We start from the raw sequence: 16,896 nt of genomic DNA, 5'->3' as shown, positions 1-16,896 counted from the left end.
ACTCTATTCATCTCTGAAAGTCTATATCTCATCGCAAAGCTGGGGTATACAGACCATGAAATAAGACGGCTTTAAAGGAGCATTCTAGCCCCATGTTACATGCATAGACTCCAGTGCTTTTTTACTGCATGCAGATCTATAAGCATACGTTAGCCGTTACTTTACATCTTTCCTTATGGTGGCCTCAACTAAAGACTACCATACATGTGATTGGCTGCTGCTACTTTAATACGCATTTAAAAAAAATTATGAACTAGGCTCATCATTTAAAAAATAATAATGAAAAAATTGTAGCTAAAAATGAGGATAAAAAGCAAAAGAAAATCTAATAGAAAACATAGAGAAAAGCAGTACCATCAGTAAGCTTGGAAGGACTGAGCTTCAGAGAAATGCTAAGGCTTGATGCCCACCACTCGTTAGATCTGTGTGAATTCTAGATGTCTTGGTCCGTTGAAGTAATTTGTCATCTGCTGATAACTGAAGGTTTTTTGAATTTAATAAAACGAGCCTCTCTCGTCAGGCCGGCCGGCAGCAATGTGGACAGCCTGTTGCGACTGCGAGGACGCCTGTTGCTTGATCACGAGGCCCTCTCTTGTCTTCTCGTCTTGTTGTTCGTGGATGAGCCCAAGTTGAACACCAGTCGGCTGCATCGCGTCCTGCGCAACCTCTGTTACCACGCGCAGACCCGTAACTGGGTAATTCGCAGTCTACTGTCAATCCTGCAACGCAGCAGCGAGAGTGAACTCTGCATAGAAAGTCCCAAGACTCCCATCGGAGGCCCCGATAAGAGAGGGACTGTCAAGTCCTGCTCTTCCAGCCATGACAGCCGCCCGTTAGAATTGATGCACAGGGTGGATTCCAAGAACTCCAACCAGCTTTCCTGGCTCTCTGTGTCCATGGATGCCGCTCTTGGCTGTCGCACCAATATCTTCCAAATCCAGAGGTCCCTGGGGCGCAAGCACACTGAGAAGCATGCTGCCTGTGGCTCCACGGTCCACATACACCCACAAGCTGCGCCGGTGGTTTGCAGGCATGTGTTGGATACGCTTATCCAGTTGGCCAAGGTAAGGCTTAGAACCTCCTATGGAAGATTTACTAGTTGTAAAGACTTTAATATAGGCTGCCATAGTTCTAGCTAATAATACCATCCTTTTTTTCGTTAGAGATTAAAACGGTGCCATTTATTTATCTTGTACCTTTCGGTTCTTTCTATTTTGCGGCTTTGTGTATATAAGAAGTCTGTACGTTTTCACTTTGCTTTACTGGAGGCTTGCGTGCGGTCACAACGTCAACAAGGAGTAGAAAGGGATGTAGTTATATCCTATAACTATTAAGGGTATTTGGCAGACATGGCTATGTAGCTACGTGCCGCTTTCTTCATTGACCTAAATCTCTTACCCCCTTAGGTGTTCCCCAGCCATTTTACACAGCAGCGCGCCAAAGAGTGCAGTGCAGAGAGCAGCGATGGCAGGGAGAGGAATATAAAGGTCACCTGCAGCCCCTGCCTTCCACCGTCGGGTGCTACTGGGTCAAACAACATCTCCACAGATTTCTGGGACTTGTTGGTCAAATTGGACAATATGAATGTGAGCCGCAAAGGGAAAACCTCTGTAAAGTCTGTGCCCGTGAGCTCGGGGGGAGAGGGCGAGAGCTCCCAGTGCAGCCTGGAAGCTTCGCCTCTTGGACAGCTCATGAATATGTTGTCGCATCCTGTTATCCGACGCAGCTCGTTACTCACGGAAAAGTTGCTTCGTCTCCTTTCCCTCATCTCCATTGCCCTGCCTGATAATAAGGTGCCGGAAGTCAATCCAGCGAACGCAACCGCTCCCGTGCCTGCCCCCACCCCTGCTGCCGCTTCACTACCTGTGCCTGTACCAGCAGTGACCGTGCCGTTGGCAGTCGCCACAAGTGTGGTGTCCAGTAAGTACTTCAGTCATGCCCTGTATTATAACGCACCAAACCTTGGATGGTCTGTTCAATAATAATAAAAACAAAACCCTAACCTGCGTAGTTTAATGCTACATTATTTTTAATTATAAACCCTATCCTGTAAAAGCCTCTATTTTTTTACTAAATCTTGTTTTTTTTTTTTTTAAAGCAGTTACAAAAAGCGGCAAATCTCCAGCTAAATCCAGCGACGCCAGTGGTGTCCCGGAAAAGATGGCGGCATCAGGCCTCACTGAGAAACAGCTGCAGCTTTCTGTTGAGGTAAGCGATTGGAATGATCAAATTTCCCATATTTGGACAAATTAAAAAAATTAGTCTTCACAGCCAATATTTTATAGGTCTGCGGGTGGCTGCATGTCGCAGTGCATGGTTAGGCGACCCTGTCTTTCATGGTTCTTTAAGGCATGTGCTAACCAAATGTATAGGTTCATGCAGAACGTCTCCTTCCCAGGTGCTGACATCCCATTCGTGTTCAGAGGAAGGCTTGGAGGATGCCGCAAACGTGTTACTACAGCTCTCGCGGGGTGATGCCGGCACGAGGGACACCGTGCTGAAACTGCTCCTTAGTGGAGCCCACCACTTGGGATACACTCTGTGCAAACAGATAGGTGAGAGGATTTGAAATACCCCACGCTTTCACGGCCTGCACACACTTTGCTTTTTTCCGCAAACTGAATGTTGCTGGTTTGCTATCCAGGTACCCTTTTGGCGGAACTGCGCGAGTATAACTTGGAGCAGCAGAGACGTATTCAGTGTGAGGCCCTTTCTCCGGATGGAATGCCGGAAGAACAGCCCCAGAACACCAAAGCAAAGGGCAAAATGCAGAGCAGGTGAGTATTGCGGTCCTGAATCATTGGGCGCGTGCTTTATCCGGAAACCCGTTACACATTAGGACAGTAGTCAATCTAAAATGTTAGGTCTCTCCCCGCCCCGTCTTTGCGCTCCAGGTTTGACATCGCGGAAAGCGTGGTGATCGTGGCATCCCAGAAGCGCCCGCTAGGTGGCAGGGAGCTGCAGTTGCCCTCGATGTCCATGCTGACTTCAAAGACTTCCACGCAAAAGTTCTTCCTGAGAGTCCTGCAGGTCATCATCCAACTCAGAGACGACACGCGCCGAGCTAACAAGAAGGCAAAGCAGACCAGCCGACTAGGTGGGAAATCTGCGTGTGTCTGACGCAAGGGCAACTTTTGTTGGGTTACCATAGGGATCATAGGAGACAAGTGGATTTTGAATGATGCCTTTATTGGCTGAGTAAATATAGATTGCAAGCTTTCAAGACCTCTCAGGTCCCTTCATCAGGCATCTTATACAAAAATGTGGAAAACCTCATCCAGTTTTTTCTTGGTGTAATTGGTCTAATAACTCAGGCTGCTACTATGGGCCGAGCTTTTCCATAAAGCATTCCGGTGTGGTTGAGGGGTTATAAGAAGCCTATAATGTGGTGTTTGTAGAGGTGTTGTTTCTCACGCACCTGGCGGATTAATATAGAAGGCACTGCATGACCTCTCCGCTCTTCTCTTCCTGCAGGGGCTGCCAGTCTGGCCTCGGCTAGCAGCATCCAGGCAGCTGTGCAGCAGCTGGAGGCTGAGGCTGATGCCATTATACAAATGGTACGTGAGGGTCAAAGGGCACGAAGACAGCTGCAAACTGCAACGGTTAGCATGATGACTGGCGCTGGCAGAACATCCATCCTTTAGTTTGTTTCTCCCTCCTTTTAATTTGAACGCTGTTATTCATCCCTTAATCTACCCCACCTTTTTCCTGCCTCTTGGTTTGTCGCCATCTTTATGTACACGTGAGACTCGTCCTCGCCACGCTTATCCCTAGCTTGCCCAATGCATGTTCTTCCAAGCTTAGCAGAAGCAGGTTAGTACACGGCTTCTGGCGATGTGAGATGTTCCTCCTGATGTTCCTCTTGTGGGATGCATGCGATCAGTTGCCGCTTATTCTTGTGCGTTTTTAAACTAAACTTTTCATCCGCCTCATCTCTCCTGACTTTATGTGGCTAGGCTTGCTGTCCTTGTCAGCCAAGTGATCAGTCTTTATTTTGTTCAGGCGGAGGGTTCGGCTCGCAGAGAAGAGTCTCCAATGGATGTGGACCAGCCCTCTCCGGCCACACAGGACACGCAGTCAGTTGGTCAGTGCGCGGTCAGGGACAAACCATGTCTGCTTGTTCAGGGTGTAACAGGTAGTTGATGTAGTGTAACCTTGTGTGCTTGTTTTAGCTTCTGAAGGCTCTCAGGCTGCAGAGAAGAAAGAGGAAGAGCGGCTGCCAGAGTTACCGCTGCTGAGTGAACAGCTCAGCCTTGATGAGTTGTGGGACATGCTGGGAGAGTGCCTGAAAGAGCTGGAGGAGTCTCATGACCAGCATGCTGTTCTGGGTAACCAAAGCTACGCAGCTCACACTCTTCCATTTCTCTTCCATGGAACGGGTCTTCATTGCTCATGTTCTTGTTTTCTTGTTTTTCTCCTTCTGTAGTCCTCCAACCAGCAGTAGAAGCCTTTTTCCTTGTCCATGCAACAGAAAGGGAAAGCAAGCCTCCAGTACGAGACACGAGGGAGAGCCAGCTAGCTCACATTAAAGATGAGCCACCTCCATTGTCCCCGGCCCCGCTTACGCCTGCAACCCCTTCTTCCTTGGACCCCTTCTTTTCTCGGGAACCTTCGTCTATGCACATCTCATCCAGCCTGCCTCCGGACACACAGAAGTTTCTGCGCTTTGCAGGTAAGAACCTTAAGTTTTGTGTACTTGGTAGAAAAGGTAGAAGCTTATTAGATGTTATTTGAGACTTAAAGCCAAATACCTTTATACTGATCTTATTTTTCTAACGTTATTTTTTTATTTATTTAAAGAGACCCATCGCACTGTGTTAAACCAGATCCTACGACAGTCTACCACCCACCTTGCCGATGGTCCCTTTGCTGTTCTGGTGGACTATATCAGAGTTTTGGACTTTGATGTGAAACGCAAGTAAGTATATCGTACCTTGGGTTTCTTATGCACTTTAAAGTAGTATTTATTTGTAAATATGCCACATTTATGCAATTCATTATTATGCCTGCTACATTGATGTGATATATACATAGTGAGCTTTAGTGTTTGATTTGATAATTGTGGAAGCTTAAGCTGCTACAAGATTTTGAACAGGTTTCTGCTTCCCTGCACAGATATTTCCGCCAGGAGCTTGAGCGTCTCGATGAAGGGCTGCGCAAAGAAGACATGGCTGTTCATGTGCGACGCGACCATGTCTTTGAAGACTCGTACAGAGAACTTCACCGAAAATCTCCTGAAGAAATGAAGAACAGATTGTAAGTGTCCTAGTGTGAAAATGGAGGGGATTTCTGTTGTGGGACGTGGTTGATAACCAGCATCTAATGGCAGTTACAGTGGGGACCCTTAGTAGGGAGCTTTTATCTTTCATTTGCCGTTATATTCTAATGGACACTGCAGCAAAGTTTCCTCTTTACTCTTCATAGGTACATAGTGTTTGAAGGTGAGGAAGGTCAGGATGCCGGTGGGCTGCTCCGGGAATGGTATATGATCATCTCCAGAGAGATGTTCAATCCCATGTATGCACTGTTCCGCACATCTCCTGGTGACCGTGTCACTTACACCATCAACCCTTCATCGCACTGTAACCCCAACCACCTCAGCTACTTCAAGTTTGTGGGTCGTATTGTGGCTAAAGCAGTGTATGACAATAGACTGCTGGAGTGTTACTTCACACGGTCCTTCTACAAGCACATCCTTGGCAAGTCTGTCCGGTAAGTTTGATCATCTGCACATAACTCGCATTGTGTGTTAGCGTGTCTGGTGGGTTTTTAAACGGACTGTGGCATAAAAAATAAAAGTGGATTATCATGTCCCTCAAACGCATCGTAGCGGAGAGTTCTATTTGAATGTGATCTACAGTTCTGTGTCTTTGGTCCAGGTACACAGACATGGAAAGTGAAGATTACCATTTCTACCAAGGTCTTGTCTACTTGCTCGAGAATGATGTCTCCACGCTGGGATATGACTTGACGTTTAGCACCGAGGTAAGCGTGCATGCCGATAAACTTACAATGGTGGGAAGTGTGACTGGCAAAAGCAGAGTCACTTCAACAGCTATCTGCACTGGTCTTTAAAATGATTTTCAGCCGTGTGAGATCCTTTTCTGTCCTCGCATTCTGTGCTGATTGTGTCCCTTTTTGGTGTTTTTTTGCTCCGTTTGTCCAGGTTCAAGAGTTTGGAGTATGTGAAGTTCGTGATCTGAAGCCTAACGGGGCAAACATTCTAGTAACTGAAGATAACAAGAAGGAATACGTTCACCTTGTGTGCCAGATGAAGATGACGGGTACGCCAGTGGCTTTGTGCTTCCTGATATTTAATTAAGCTGATGCTTTCTCCGCCGCTTGTTTTTATAATCGGTTTGGGCAATGTCTTTGCATCAGGTGCCATTCGCAAGCAGCTGGCCGCTTTCCTGGAAGGATTCTATGAGATCATTCCCAAACGTCTTATCTCCATCTTCACGGAGCAGGAACTCGAGCTACTTATTTCCGGCCTGCCCACAATAGACATTGACGATCTGAAATCCAATACAGAGTATCACAAGTACCAGTCCAACTCCATCCAGGTAAGCACTGAGTTCCAGTGATTGAGATATGTTTGACAAATTAACTTTTTATATTCATGATTGGTCTGGGAAATTACTTTAAAGCTCCCTTAGTAAGCAGCATGTTGCCTTAGTTATGGTCCGCTTAAAGGGACAGTCTAGTATCCCTGACACCCCTATGATAATAAAAGCATATTAAAGTACTCTGAGGAACCCTAACCCTCTGAGTACTTTTGTATACATTCTTCCTCTCGTGTATTTTATGGTATGGTTGTAAATGTCAAACTATTCTGTGCTGTCTTCTCTCACAGATTCAGTGGTTTTGGAGAGCGCTGCGCTCCTTCGACCAGGCTGACCGGGCCAAGTTCCTTCAGTTTGTAACTGGAACCTCTAAAGTTCCCCTGCAGGGCTTCGCTGCTCTAGAAGGAATGAACGGCATCCAGAAATTCCAAATACACCGGGATGATCGATCTACAGATAGACTGCCTTCTGCCCATACTTGGTAAGAGAAAAATGAGGGACTACTCATCTGTATTCTAGAATGTCCGTGGGTGACTCTGTAATCGTATACATTATTCATTTTGACCCCTCTCATAGAGGACTTTTCACGCTATATGTTGTACGTCTGGCTTTAAATTATCCATATTTTCTTACAGTTTCAACCAGCTGGACCTCCCAGCGTACGAAAGCTATGAAAAGTTACGTCACATGCTGCTGTTGGCCATCCAGGAGTGCTCAGAAGGATTTGGCCTGGCTTAGGACGCCCTTACCGTGCATTCTTTTCTATTACTGGACTTTAGTGAGAGAAAAAAAAATTCAAGCCATGCATCAATCTTGCTCACCCTGCTGGCACCACGAAGAGGAACTTGCCTTCTGAAGATGCCGCCTGTCTCAGATCCCTTCCGGTGGTGAACTTGTTGCGCTGAGATTTGGGAAAAATAATTAAAAAAATAAAAAAAAATGCCGCTCTGAAGGACACGGAGAACGGAGAGAAGCAGGGGGGAAATTATATATAAGTATATAAATATATATTTTTTTCTGTTTTGCTTTTCAGTTTGCTTAAGGATGAGTTGTGATGCTCAACTTTTTCAAAAAGAAAAGTTCAGACAGCAGGGTAAAAAGAAGCTGGTGGAAACGTTAAAATAAAGATGTGAATAGAGGGGGGAAAAAAGACGCAAATCGGAAACCTAGAGCACTCTCGTTAAGAAATAGCCACTATTTCCAACGCTATTTTTTTCTTTTCAGCTTCAAATAAAATACAGAGGTGTTTACCTGTAAATAAACCACTGAACCTTATTGATGCAGTTTTTCTTAATGCCCCTCTTTCGGTTGGTGCTCCGAGTATTGGATGGGGCGGAAAAGATGGCGGGGCAGACGAAAGAGTTTAAAAGGCACAGCAAGTCATGGGAAAAATCTAAATTTGTAATCGGTTCAGCCCAAGTTCATTCTGTTCAATACCCCCCCCCATTTTGTTTCTCCCCGTTATATTTATTCAGTCTTTTCCCTTCTAATTGGATTTTGAGTTTGGATTGCTAGACTTATTTTTTGTGTTGGGATTTTTTTTTTTCATTTTCTGAAATCAAAATAAAAATGAAGAAAATTTTTAAACCTAATACAAGGTTTCTCTGTAAGTCTTCAGATACTAGGAAGGCCGAGACTGTTAAAGGGGGGGCTGCGCTGTGATTAGGGAAGGAGGTTGCGCTGTGATTAGGGAAGGAGGTTGGAGGTAGTGGTCGGATTGAGCAAACCCGGCAGTTCTGCCAGACCTTATTCTCAGCCTGTCATTCCTGGTACACATCTCACACGCTGTGCACAAGATATAGGGATTAAGCACTTGTGTCAACTAGACCATTCAGGAGTAATTAAAGCAAGTGTTTGAATAAAGGTTTAGTTTGAAAACCAACAGGTTATGTTTCGTCTTTGTTGGAATAAACGTATCGTGCTATCGTTTAAAGTCTATTCTGATCTCGTGTGCAGAGAATTTTAAGTCTGCCACGATCGTTTAAAATTAACTCCATCTCGAAAGACACGATTTACTAAACGGTGGAGGTTCGGGGGCGTTAAGAAGAAACCCTGCTATTTTTTTTTGTAACGCCTTGTAACCTGGGACTATACAGGAGCGCTGAAATCCCCGGCTCCATGATATCCCTCATCCGGTGTTACATAGGACCAAGTTCTACGGGAGAACCTGAGCTAGATCTGTGAAATCGTTATGTTTAATGCTCGCCTCAGTCAGCTGTTCTTTGTACAGTGTGTGCGCCTGTATAACTGGGGGGGGGGGGCTTAAACCTTCTACAGGACTAAAAGTGACAAATGGACATTTTATAGCCAAAACATTTTTTTCCTATCCCCTCTATGGGTACAGTTGAGAAAAAAAAAACAAAAGTCATGCTTCTAACGCACCAGACATTTATTTTGAGATATCTGTTGTGTTTCCGGAGTTTTTCATGTAGTGAGAATGTGGTGGGTACGTGGAAATGCCTCCCAGTAAAGATTAATACATTGAAGAAATGTAAACTCTGATAGGCAGGGGCACAGGGGGACCGCGTTGTGCTGTAGTTACATATACTTTTTAGTGTAGGTGGATAGGCTAAAGGTTTAAAATAGACGATGCGTGTAGGACTCGGTTCTGTCCGTCTCCTCCTGCGTTATACGGGCCGAGCCTTCATTTCTGAATATTTGAACGAGTAATTAAAGCCTTTAGCTTGTACCCAGTTGATGCCGTCGGCGTAGCTGCTGTGCTGCCCCTGCAGGTACCGTCCGTTCAGGTTTGAGTGATGGCAGCTGTTATACCACCAGCCTCCGTAATACGTATTCGCACATTTGCCTGGGCTGGAATCTCTGTCCTTGGTGGAGAAGGGCATGTCGACATGAACATCCAGGGAGTTTCCTGAAGCAGGTAAAACAAAACCATTTAACCAGGTGCTGGATCCGAAGAATATCATCATCCGGACATCAATGACCTCGGGGAAGATACATGAGGGACTCCCGTAAAACAGAGGCAGCGCATCATTTATTCTCCTGCCGCAATGGAGAAAACCACACTTGAAGGTCGCCATTGTAGGAGATCATGATATTTACCTAAAGCAAGTGTTTGAATTAAGGTTACCCGTGGTGTTATACAGACCCGTGGCGTACCTGCGTTACCCGTGGTGTTATACGGGGCCGTGGCGTACCTGCGTTACCCGTGGTGTTATACGGGGCTGTGGCGTACCTGCGTTACCCGTGGTGTTATACCGGGCTGTACCTGCGTTACCCGTGGTGTTATACAGGGCTGTGGCGTACCTGCGTTACCCGTGGTGTTATACCGGGCCGTACCTGTGTTACCCGTGGTGTTATACGGGGCCGTGGCGTACCTGCGTTACCCGTGGTGTTATACGGGGCCGTGGCGTACCTGCGTTACCCGTGGTGTTATACGGGCCCGTGGCGTACCTGCGTTACCCGTGGTGTAAGCTCCTAATAGCAATTTGTATTTTTCAGACTCTCCCAAAATTCTGAAAGACGCGTATTTGGCAAAATATTTTTTCGTTTCAAAGTCCTGTAGATCAATGCGTAATTCCCACGTGCCTGAAAAAAAGGGTGGAAACGGGAGCCGTGTTAAAATAAGCTACTTTAAAAAATATACCTGATATTAAAGCATATTTAAAATAAGACCCACGATGGGGGGATGATCCCAGTGGGCTGTGACTTGGATCACTTAAATAAAGCATTTAAAAAAAAAAAACATTAATAAATCCTTGATCAGAAAATATAGTAATAGTCTAAAAATACAACTGCGAATAGGTAATTGAGCCGACATCTATCCGTTAAACGGGAGAGACCGGGAAATGTACAGAACGCTTCAGGTGCCAAAAATGAGATGTACAGAAGAAATCATGGGCCTAAAATTTATGTCAAAACCTCAAAAGAAGAAACCCAACAGTACGACCAGTGAACATTATTTACTATTGTACATCACCTGATGAGGTCAGCGTATGAAGATTATCATTTCCCAACCAAAACTCGTTCAAAGCGCTGCCAAACCCCATCTTATAGGAATTCCAGTCCCGGAAAAAATCCACCGAGCCGTCCCACCGTCTCTGGAAAACCTGCACAAAATAAAAAACACTGAGATCGGACATCCCCCATTCATAAATACATTCATTAACATGCCAACCGGAAAAGCAATATATATTTTGTTTTACCGTATTTGCTCGATTATAAGACGACCCCCCAAAATCAAAATATTAATTTAGGAAAAAAACAAAAAGCCTGAATATAAGACTACCCTATAGGGAAAAAGTTTTACCAGTAAATATTAATTAATGTAAATTATTTTCATGTTTAATAAAAGCTATGATTGAGAAAAATATATTTTTTAAATTTCCTTTTATTTGCCAACCTGCCCCCCCCCAGTTATGCCACTCTGCCCCCAGAAATGCTTTATACCCCCCTATTTGCCACTCTGCCCCATGATATGCCTTATACCCCTGTATGCCACTCTGGCATATAGGGGGTTAAAAGGCACATCATGGGGCTGAGTGGCATATAGGGGGGTATAAAGCATTTCTGGAGGTATATAGGCATATCATGGGGCTGAGTGGCATATAGGGGGTTAAAATGCATTTCTGGAGGTCCAGAAATGCATTTTAACCCCCTATATGCCACTCAGCCCCATGATATGCCTTTTAACCCAGCATGTACTGGCTGCCTTGGCTTGATAGGAGTGTGATTGCTGTTAGCAGTTTGATATATATATATATATCAAACTGCTAACAGCAATCACACTCCTATCAAGCCAAGGCAGCCAGTACATGCTGGAACCTGGGGATGATAGCAGTGGGATTACAGCCTCCATATGCCATGCTACAACCCCCACCCCCCTTACACATCCATGCTATCACACACACACTCACACTCATTCACAAACATTTAAATACTCATTCATTCCCTTAATCACACACACTTCACACATACTCAAAAACCCTCCCCCACCCCCTCACCTGAACTGCAGATCTCCCACTCGCAGACTTCTGCAGGGGACCGGCTGTAGCAACTTCTCTGGCCCCGCCCTCAGAGGAGGGAGGGGGGAGATAGAGTTCTGTGAGGACGCTGCAAGCTTCCTGCCCTGCTTCTAACAGAAGAGACGCTGCTCGCGACCGGTAAGCAGCATGGCGCCAGCATTTTTTTGGGGTCTTATTAGAAGACGACCCCGATTATAAGACGAGGGGTATTTTTCAGAGCATTTGCTCTGGAAAAAACCTCGTCTTATAATCGAGCAAATACGGTACTTTAATTATTTTTTTCCCCAAGTATCTTGAAAACTGTCATGAAAAAGTTAATTTCAGGCACCGATTTGCCTTTGCTGTGTTTAGGGTTGGTTAACACGCTCAGTTGCGAGGAGGAAAGCTCGATCCTCTGTCCTTAAAGCCGAAAGCGTCTGAAGCCCGAGGTGTTAGTCTGGGGTCTAGGTGTGCGCACAAATTTTTTTTTTAACCCCTTAAGGACCCAAAAGGACCCATTGAAAACAATGCATTTTGAGTCCGTACATGTACGGGCTTTGTCATTAAGAGGTTAATCACCGACAATGACCATTGTAGAACCAGATTTATTTAATTTTTATATTTTTATGCTAAAACATTTTTCTCCCCTATATATACATATATTCCTAGAGGGAATTGTCTATCTTCAAAGAAGAATGGACATATAGATATAAGTATAACTATTTCTTGGCTTTTATCACTTTCTTTTTTTTTTTTTTTTTTTTTTTTTTTTTTACATCACAGTTGTGTTTTTGGGGGGTCACACATTGACGATTTATTATACAAATATATTTTATATCTATATGATATTTGACACACTTCTTATATCAAATAGAATATATTTATTAATATATATTACAATATAATATTATATTTATTAAATACGTTTAATTTCCGTACTGATTACATACCATTGTGAGATTTTTATGAATGAAGAGCATTGGATCAAACGGTAAATGGAATACATATTATAAAGATATTTCCTACATATTTCATCTTCCCTGCTGAGCACTTACGATCCAGCCTCCGCCGTCGCTGTGCATATCACACAACACCTTCAGGGGCCGTTTGCCATCCGGGTATATTGTGTACCAGTCGCTTAGAACGCTTCCCTGATCCAGAACCTCCTTACAGTTCCTCGGAGCTAAAAGTGAGAATTAAAAAACAACACGTCAAATAGTTGCATTTATTTGGATTCAAACCCAATCAGTAACAATAATAATGGTGAGTTTGCTGTATAACAGGAAGAATATAGAATACAGAGTTAATAAGTACGTTACGTGGATTCATCCAATAAACAATAAAATAACGATAAAACGGATCCAATGAACGGGCATTAAAACACTCTGGTACAGAAGGAGAAGGGGTCCTGCTGTTGTAAGCTTACAATCTATTCCCTAACATGAAAATGTTTTACCACTGGTGAAAAGAGTCCCATTTTTGAGGGGCGATGCCGATTTAAAGCCAATATCCCTCTGTTCTGGGTAGATGCCCCAGTTTGGTGGGCAGTGGGGATCAAGGACTGGTTGAGGAGATCCCCTGATCACCCCTGACCACCCCAGGGAGCTGAAGCTCCATTGCAGCGCAGATCTCCATCACAGCTCTCACGTGGCCACAGAGCCGAGCCAAGGAGTGCACCCGGGGGCCATTCAGACGAGGAGCGCAGCGCGAGGGGCAAAGTCTGTGCCGGCTGAATCCGCCATCAATATATTTATTTATTGGTTTCTAACCTACTTACCATACAATGGCTCAGATGTTCCAGAATCTCCTTTGTCTCCTGTTGGCAAAGAAAAGCACCAGAGATTATTAAAGCAGAAGAGGTTTCCCATTTATAATGAATATAGATGAATGTAACGACTTAACCGCCCCATTCCAGAATCAGGAGTCCATAACCAAAGAGATCCCGCTGAGGACGTTACCCCTTCTGAAACAGATTTGTACGAAGCATGCATAAAAAGGCGTAGGCGTTTTTTTGCCTTTGTTTGAAGAAATTTACCGTGTTGATGCTGTTGTCCCGATTGGACAATCAGAATTTTATTTATTTCTGTTTGTAACTAAAAAATTGGAGCCCCCGGTATGCAGCAGAAATAATGTGACGAAACGCGTTGGGAAAGAGGTTCCCTCTCTGCACCATAATACAGAAATAGCCCATCTGGGTCCGAAAACCCATAAGGACCATACTTAATGCATAGTTAAAACACTAAGATAACTTATACATTACACAGGGCCAGCTGATCCTTTCCCGCAGGAGATGATCGCTGGCGTTGGCCTTCCTGATGCATTGCGTGGTCAGAGAGACTCTCCTGCAGGCTCCATCTAGTGAATACACGGCTAGCTTTTGAATATCTTTCAAATGAATCCATTCCAGCTCCTTTTCCCAGCATCTCCCTAAAATGTACAGCTGCCGATAAAACACAATTTTCTGAAATGTACATAAGCGGCGAACAAACCTTTTGGCCCTGGGGGTCCAACTTTGCCAGGTTCACCTACAGATCCTTTAAGCCCTAAAATACAAAAAAATTGCAATTTAAAATATATGAATCATGCCTTCGTTAGTAATTAAATTATGGGTCATTTAGCGGGAATTCTACAATAATGGCGTGAAAATACTGTATTTTGATGTGATTTGGGGTTAGGACGAACGGCTTTGCTCCGCACTCACCTCGCTCTCCCGATAAACCGCCTTCTCCCTTTTGACCAGGAGATCCAGGGAAGCCGGGACATCCTCTGAGAATAGCCAGCTTGTCAGAGTCCCCAACGCCCAATATCTTCACGTCTGAGGATATAAGAGTTACTAGTCAGAGATGTGAGACGGAAGAACCTGACATTAACTAGTACTAGCCATCCGGCACGTTGGGCAAGTGCCCAGCGGGCTGCTGTGCCACATACTCTGCGGCAGATCGGGTGCTGCAGCATGATATGCTGGACCAAATACTACCCGAGCATAAAAATATAGCGGGTGGCGCGCATATTCAGCCGCCAGCCAAACATCCGGGACCGTTTCCCACCTTTTCAACTTGAGCGGTTTACATCAAAACCGGGAAAAGTTTTCACAATAGAATTTTACCCAACGTTACGCTTTCACATTCTATATTTTGTTCAGGAGGGACTCACCAGTCCTTTCCCCCCGTAAAAGAAAAAAAAAAAAAAAAGTCCGGGGCTCTCATGGCCGGGATGTGGGGTGATGAGCCGATTATCATTAAATTGTCTTTTTCTGTCTAATCAGAACTATTTTATTTATCCTAATGTATTACAAAGAACGGAACTGGAAGTGGGGTCATGCTCCATGATAAGGCTAAGCCTTCTTCCTTTAAGTGTTCAACACGTCTGCTGCGGATGTTTGTGGATGACGGAGGCAACGCCATAAATACATTTCATTCATACAGGGGTCCTGTAATTTCTTTGTAATCTAACATCAAAGCTTCGTAGTTATCATCTAACTCCCCCCCTCCCTGTTTACAGTTAAAGAAGAGACCTCAGAGGTCTTGAAAGCTTATGTGATTGCACACTCTTACTCCATAATTCTAAGTCTCAGAATTTTTGCCCCAATCTCAGGGCACAGGGGTCACAGTCTGGATTCCTTCCTATTCTACACTGCTGTGATTATACATATATATATATGTCGGTGTGTTATGGTTGATATCCCTGCTTGAATGCCGGTGACTGAATTAAGAGTATCTTTAAATAATGACAAGTCAAGGTTTCCATGGTATTAAAGCTGTTTGTTTTACACGTTAGGGGAGTCCCTGCATAGAATCCTTATGATGGTTGATTATAGGGTTAATTCAGGGTCCGCTCGTTTAGACAGTTCCCGGGTAAGATGAGTATTCGGGGGTTAAAAAATATTTCACACACATACAAAAATCCGCGACTTGGTTTGGGTGTCTTACCTGGACACGAGTCCTCTGCCCCGCCGGCCGCAGCCACCAGCCAGAGTACCGGCAGTCCGAGGGTCCACATGACGGCACGAGACGCTCACCTCTGCTCCAGGGTTGGGACGGGGTTTGAGAAGAGCTCAGCCTGTGTGATATCGGTGATCAGAGCCAAATACCTCCCCTTTCCTGCGTCTTAACTCTTTATAGATGAATAAGTCAGTCGGTAATATGTAACCACATTCATTCACATTTATGGACATGGGGGAAGGATGGAGCTATCAGAGTTCTATGTGCTTAAAAGTTACAACTTATCCATCGACAGAATCATAGAAACAACTATAAATGAAAACACACTATATAGTATACACACATACAGTATACACACACACACATATATATATATATATATACACACATACACACACACACACACACACACAGTATATAGAGCAATGATTGGCTTATGAGTATATATATATACACACACGATTATATATATACGATTAGAGAGAGAGAGAGAGCTACCTGCCTGTCGCGCTTGGATCCACAGCTGTGACGTTTCCTTTAAACTGCTTTCTCTCCGCTCTCTGTAAGCGATACTGCCGTCCCTTTTTTATGGGCGATGGTTTCAGTTTGGTTTAATGGGAAGACTTTTGATTGGTTGATTTGAATTATGTATTTTGAAGTCCCCCCCCCCGACCATAAGAAGGTAATTCCTTGGTGCCGTCTATTTGCCTTCAGCTATCAAAGAAACACAGAATCTACCGGCAATTATTCTTTTCTTGAAAACCATTCAACATTTTAACCACCCTCTTCTGAACTCTCCCAAATAATGCTTTCTGACCGCTACATATTAGTGATTTGTATGTTATATTAGCCCAATGTACTAGTACACCAACATCCTGACATCATATTCCCTTGTGGTAAACAATAGAATGACTCGGTCTTAGCCACCCAGCCTGACTTTTTACCCAATGAAAGTCTCCAGAGGAAAGCTTTTCACAGACAAGCAGGACATTCCCATTAAGGATCAGCTCAGTGTTTTGTTTGAGCATATATCACCCGACTGGCAGCATAAAGATAAAAAAAAAAAAGGGTAGTTTATTGGAATAAAGGGCACCTAAACCTTTTACCAGATATTCTGCAAATGGTGGAACTCCACACAGAACGTCCTATAAAATTCCTAGAAATTGTAACATTTACATTTCTTTATTAGTTGTTTAAATCAATGTGCAAAAAATACAATTAAATAAACACAATTTGCATATATAATTTTTTATATATATATATATATATATATATATATATATATATATATACCAATAGATTTCATAACCCAAATATAAAATGCCTTACACCCATACCCTATACAGATCAAAAGTGAATCTCATGTACCAAATATACAGTAATATTTTTTTATGATTTAATATTAATATACCGTATTGGCCCGAATATAGG

At 44.0% G+C, this 16,896-nt stretch overlaps 2 protein-coding genes across 3 annotated transcripts in view; one reads left to right on the top strand and one right to left on the bottom strand.

The window, feature by feature from the left end:
- The window catches only part of HUWE1 (HECT, UBA and WWE domain containing E3 ubiquitin protein ligase 1), a 45,224-nt gene extending 36,779 nt beyond the window's left edge, over positions 1–8,445 (top strand). Inside the window, exons 67-84 of one of the 2 annotated variants that reach the window (XM_053474228.1) lie at positions 521–1,064; positions 1,407–1,920; positions 2,099–2,208; positions 2,399–2,555; positions 2,645–2,777; positions 2,895–3,097; positions 3,475–3,602; positions 4,003–4,084; positions 4,173–4,328; positions 4,427–4,672; positions 4,801–4,918; positions 5,116–5,256; positions 5,425–5,712; positions 5,880–5,985; positions 6,167–6,284; positions 6,382–6,563; positions 6,854–7,044; positions 7,199–8,445. In XM_053474228.1, coding sequence (XP_053330203.1) covers positions 521–1,064; positions 1,407–1,920; positions 2,099–2,208; positions 2,399–2,555; positions 2,645–2,777; positions 2,895–3,097; positions 3,475–3,602; positions 4,003–4,084; positions 4,173–4,328; positions 4,427–4,672; positions 4,801–4,918; positions 5,116–5,256; positions 5,425–5,712; positions 5,880–5,985; positions 6,167–6,284; positions 6,382–6,563; positions 6,854–7,044; positions 7,199–7,301 — 3,520 coding nt within the window. In that variant the 3' untranslated portion in view covers positions 7,302–8,445. Of the gene's footprint in view, positions 1–520; positions 1,065–1,406; positions 1,921–2,098; positions 2,209–2,398; positions 2,556–2,644; positions 2,778–2,864; positions 3,098–3,474; positions 3,603–4,002; positions 4,085–4,172; positions 4,329–4,426; positions 4,673–4,800; positions 4,919–5,115; positions 5,257–5,424; positions 5,713–5,879; positions 5,986–6,166; positions 6,285–6,381; positions 6,564–6,853; positions 7,045–7,198 lie in introns of both variants that reach the window. The other variant, XM_053474227.1, reaches the window with a different exon arrangement.
- Positions 8,446–8,934: 489 nt separating this feature from the next.
- Positions 8,935–15,612, bottom strand: LOC128504015 (ficolin-2-like). Its single transcript, XM_053474229.1, has 8 exons — positions 15,454–15,612; positions 14,226–14,339; positions 14,014–14,067; positions 13,302–13,331; positions 12,580–12,707; positions 10,501–10,630; positions 9,975–10,109; positions 8,935–9,432 (listed from the first exon to the last, which is right to left on the bottom strand). Exons 1-8 carry the CDS (start codon positions 15,521–15,523, stop codon positions 9,191–9,193), a joined length of 903 nt encoding a protein of 300 aa, XP_053330204.1. The 5' UTR covers positions 15,524–15,612; the 3' UTR covers positions 8,935–9,190.
- Positions 15,613–16,896: the final 1,284 nt, after the last annotated feature.

The sequence above is a fragment of the Spea bombifrons genome, chromosome 8 (genome assembly GCF_027358695.1).
Source record: "Spea bombifrons isolate aSpeBom1 chromosome 8, aSpeBom1.2.pri, whole genome shotgun sequence".
In the NCBI taxonomy this organism is placed as follows: Eukaryota; Metazoa; Chordata; class Amphibia; order Anura; family Pelobatidae; genus Spea; species Spea bombifrons.
Note: the sequence above shows the minus strand (reverse complement) of the source record. Positions and strands in the feature narration are given on the sequence as shown.

What these genes read in the sequence shown, in the direction of transcription:
- LOC128504015 (XM_053474229.1), bottom strand. Translation starts at nt 15,523, where the DNA reads ATGTGGACCCTCGGACTGCCGGTACTCTGGCTGGTGGCTGCGGCCGGC. An exon ending in CGGTTTATCGGGAGAGCGAG is followed by an intron (nt 14,068 to 14,225) that starts GTGAGTGCGGAG and finishes TTTGTATTTTAG; the next exon opens with GGCTTAAAGGATCTGTAGGT. An exon ending in TCATACGCTGACCTCATCAG is followed by an intron (nt 10,110 to 10,500) that starts GTGATGTACAAT and finishes CCTTTTTTTCAG; the next exon opens with GCACGTGGGAATTACGCATT.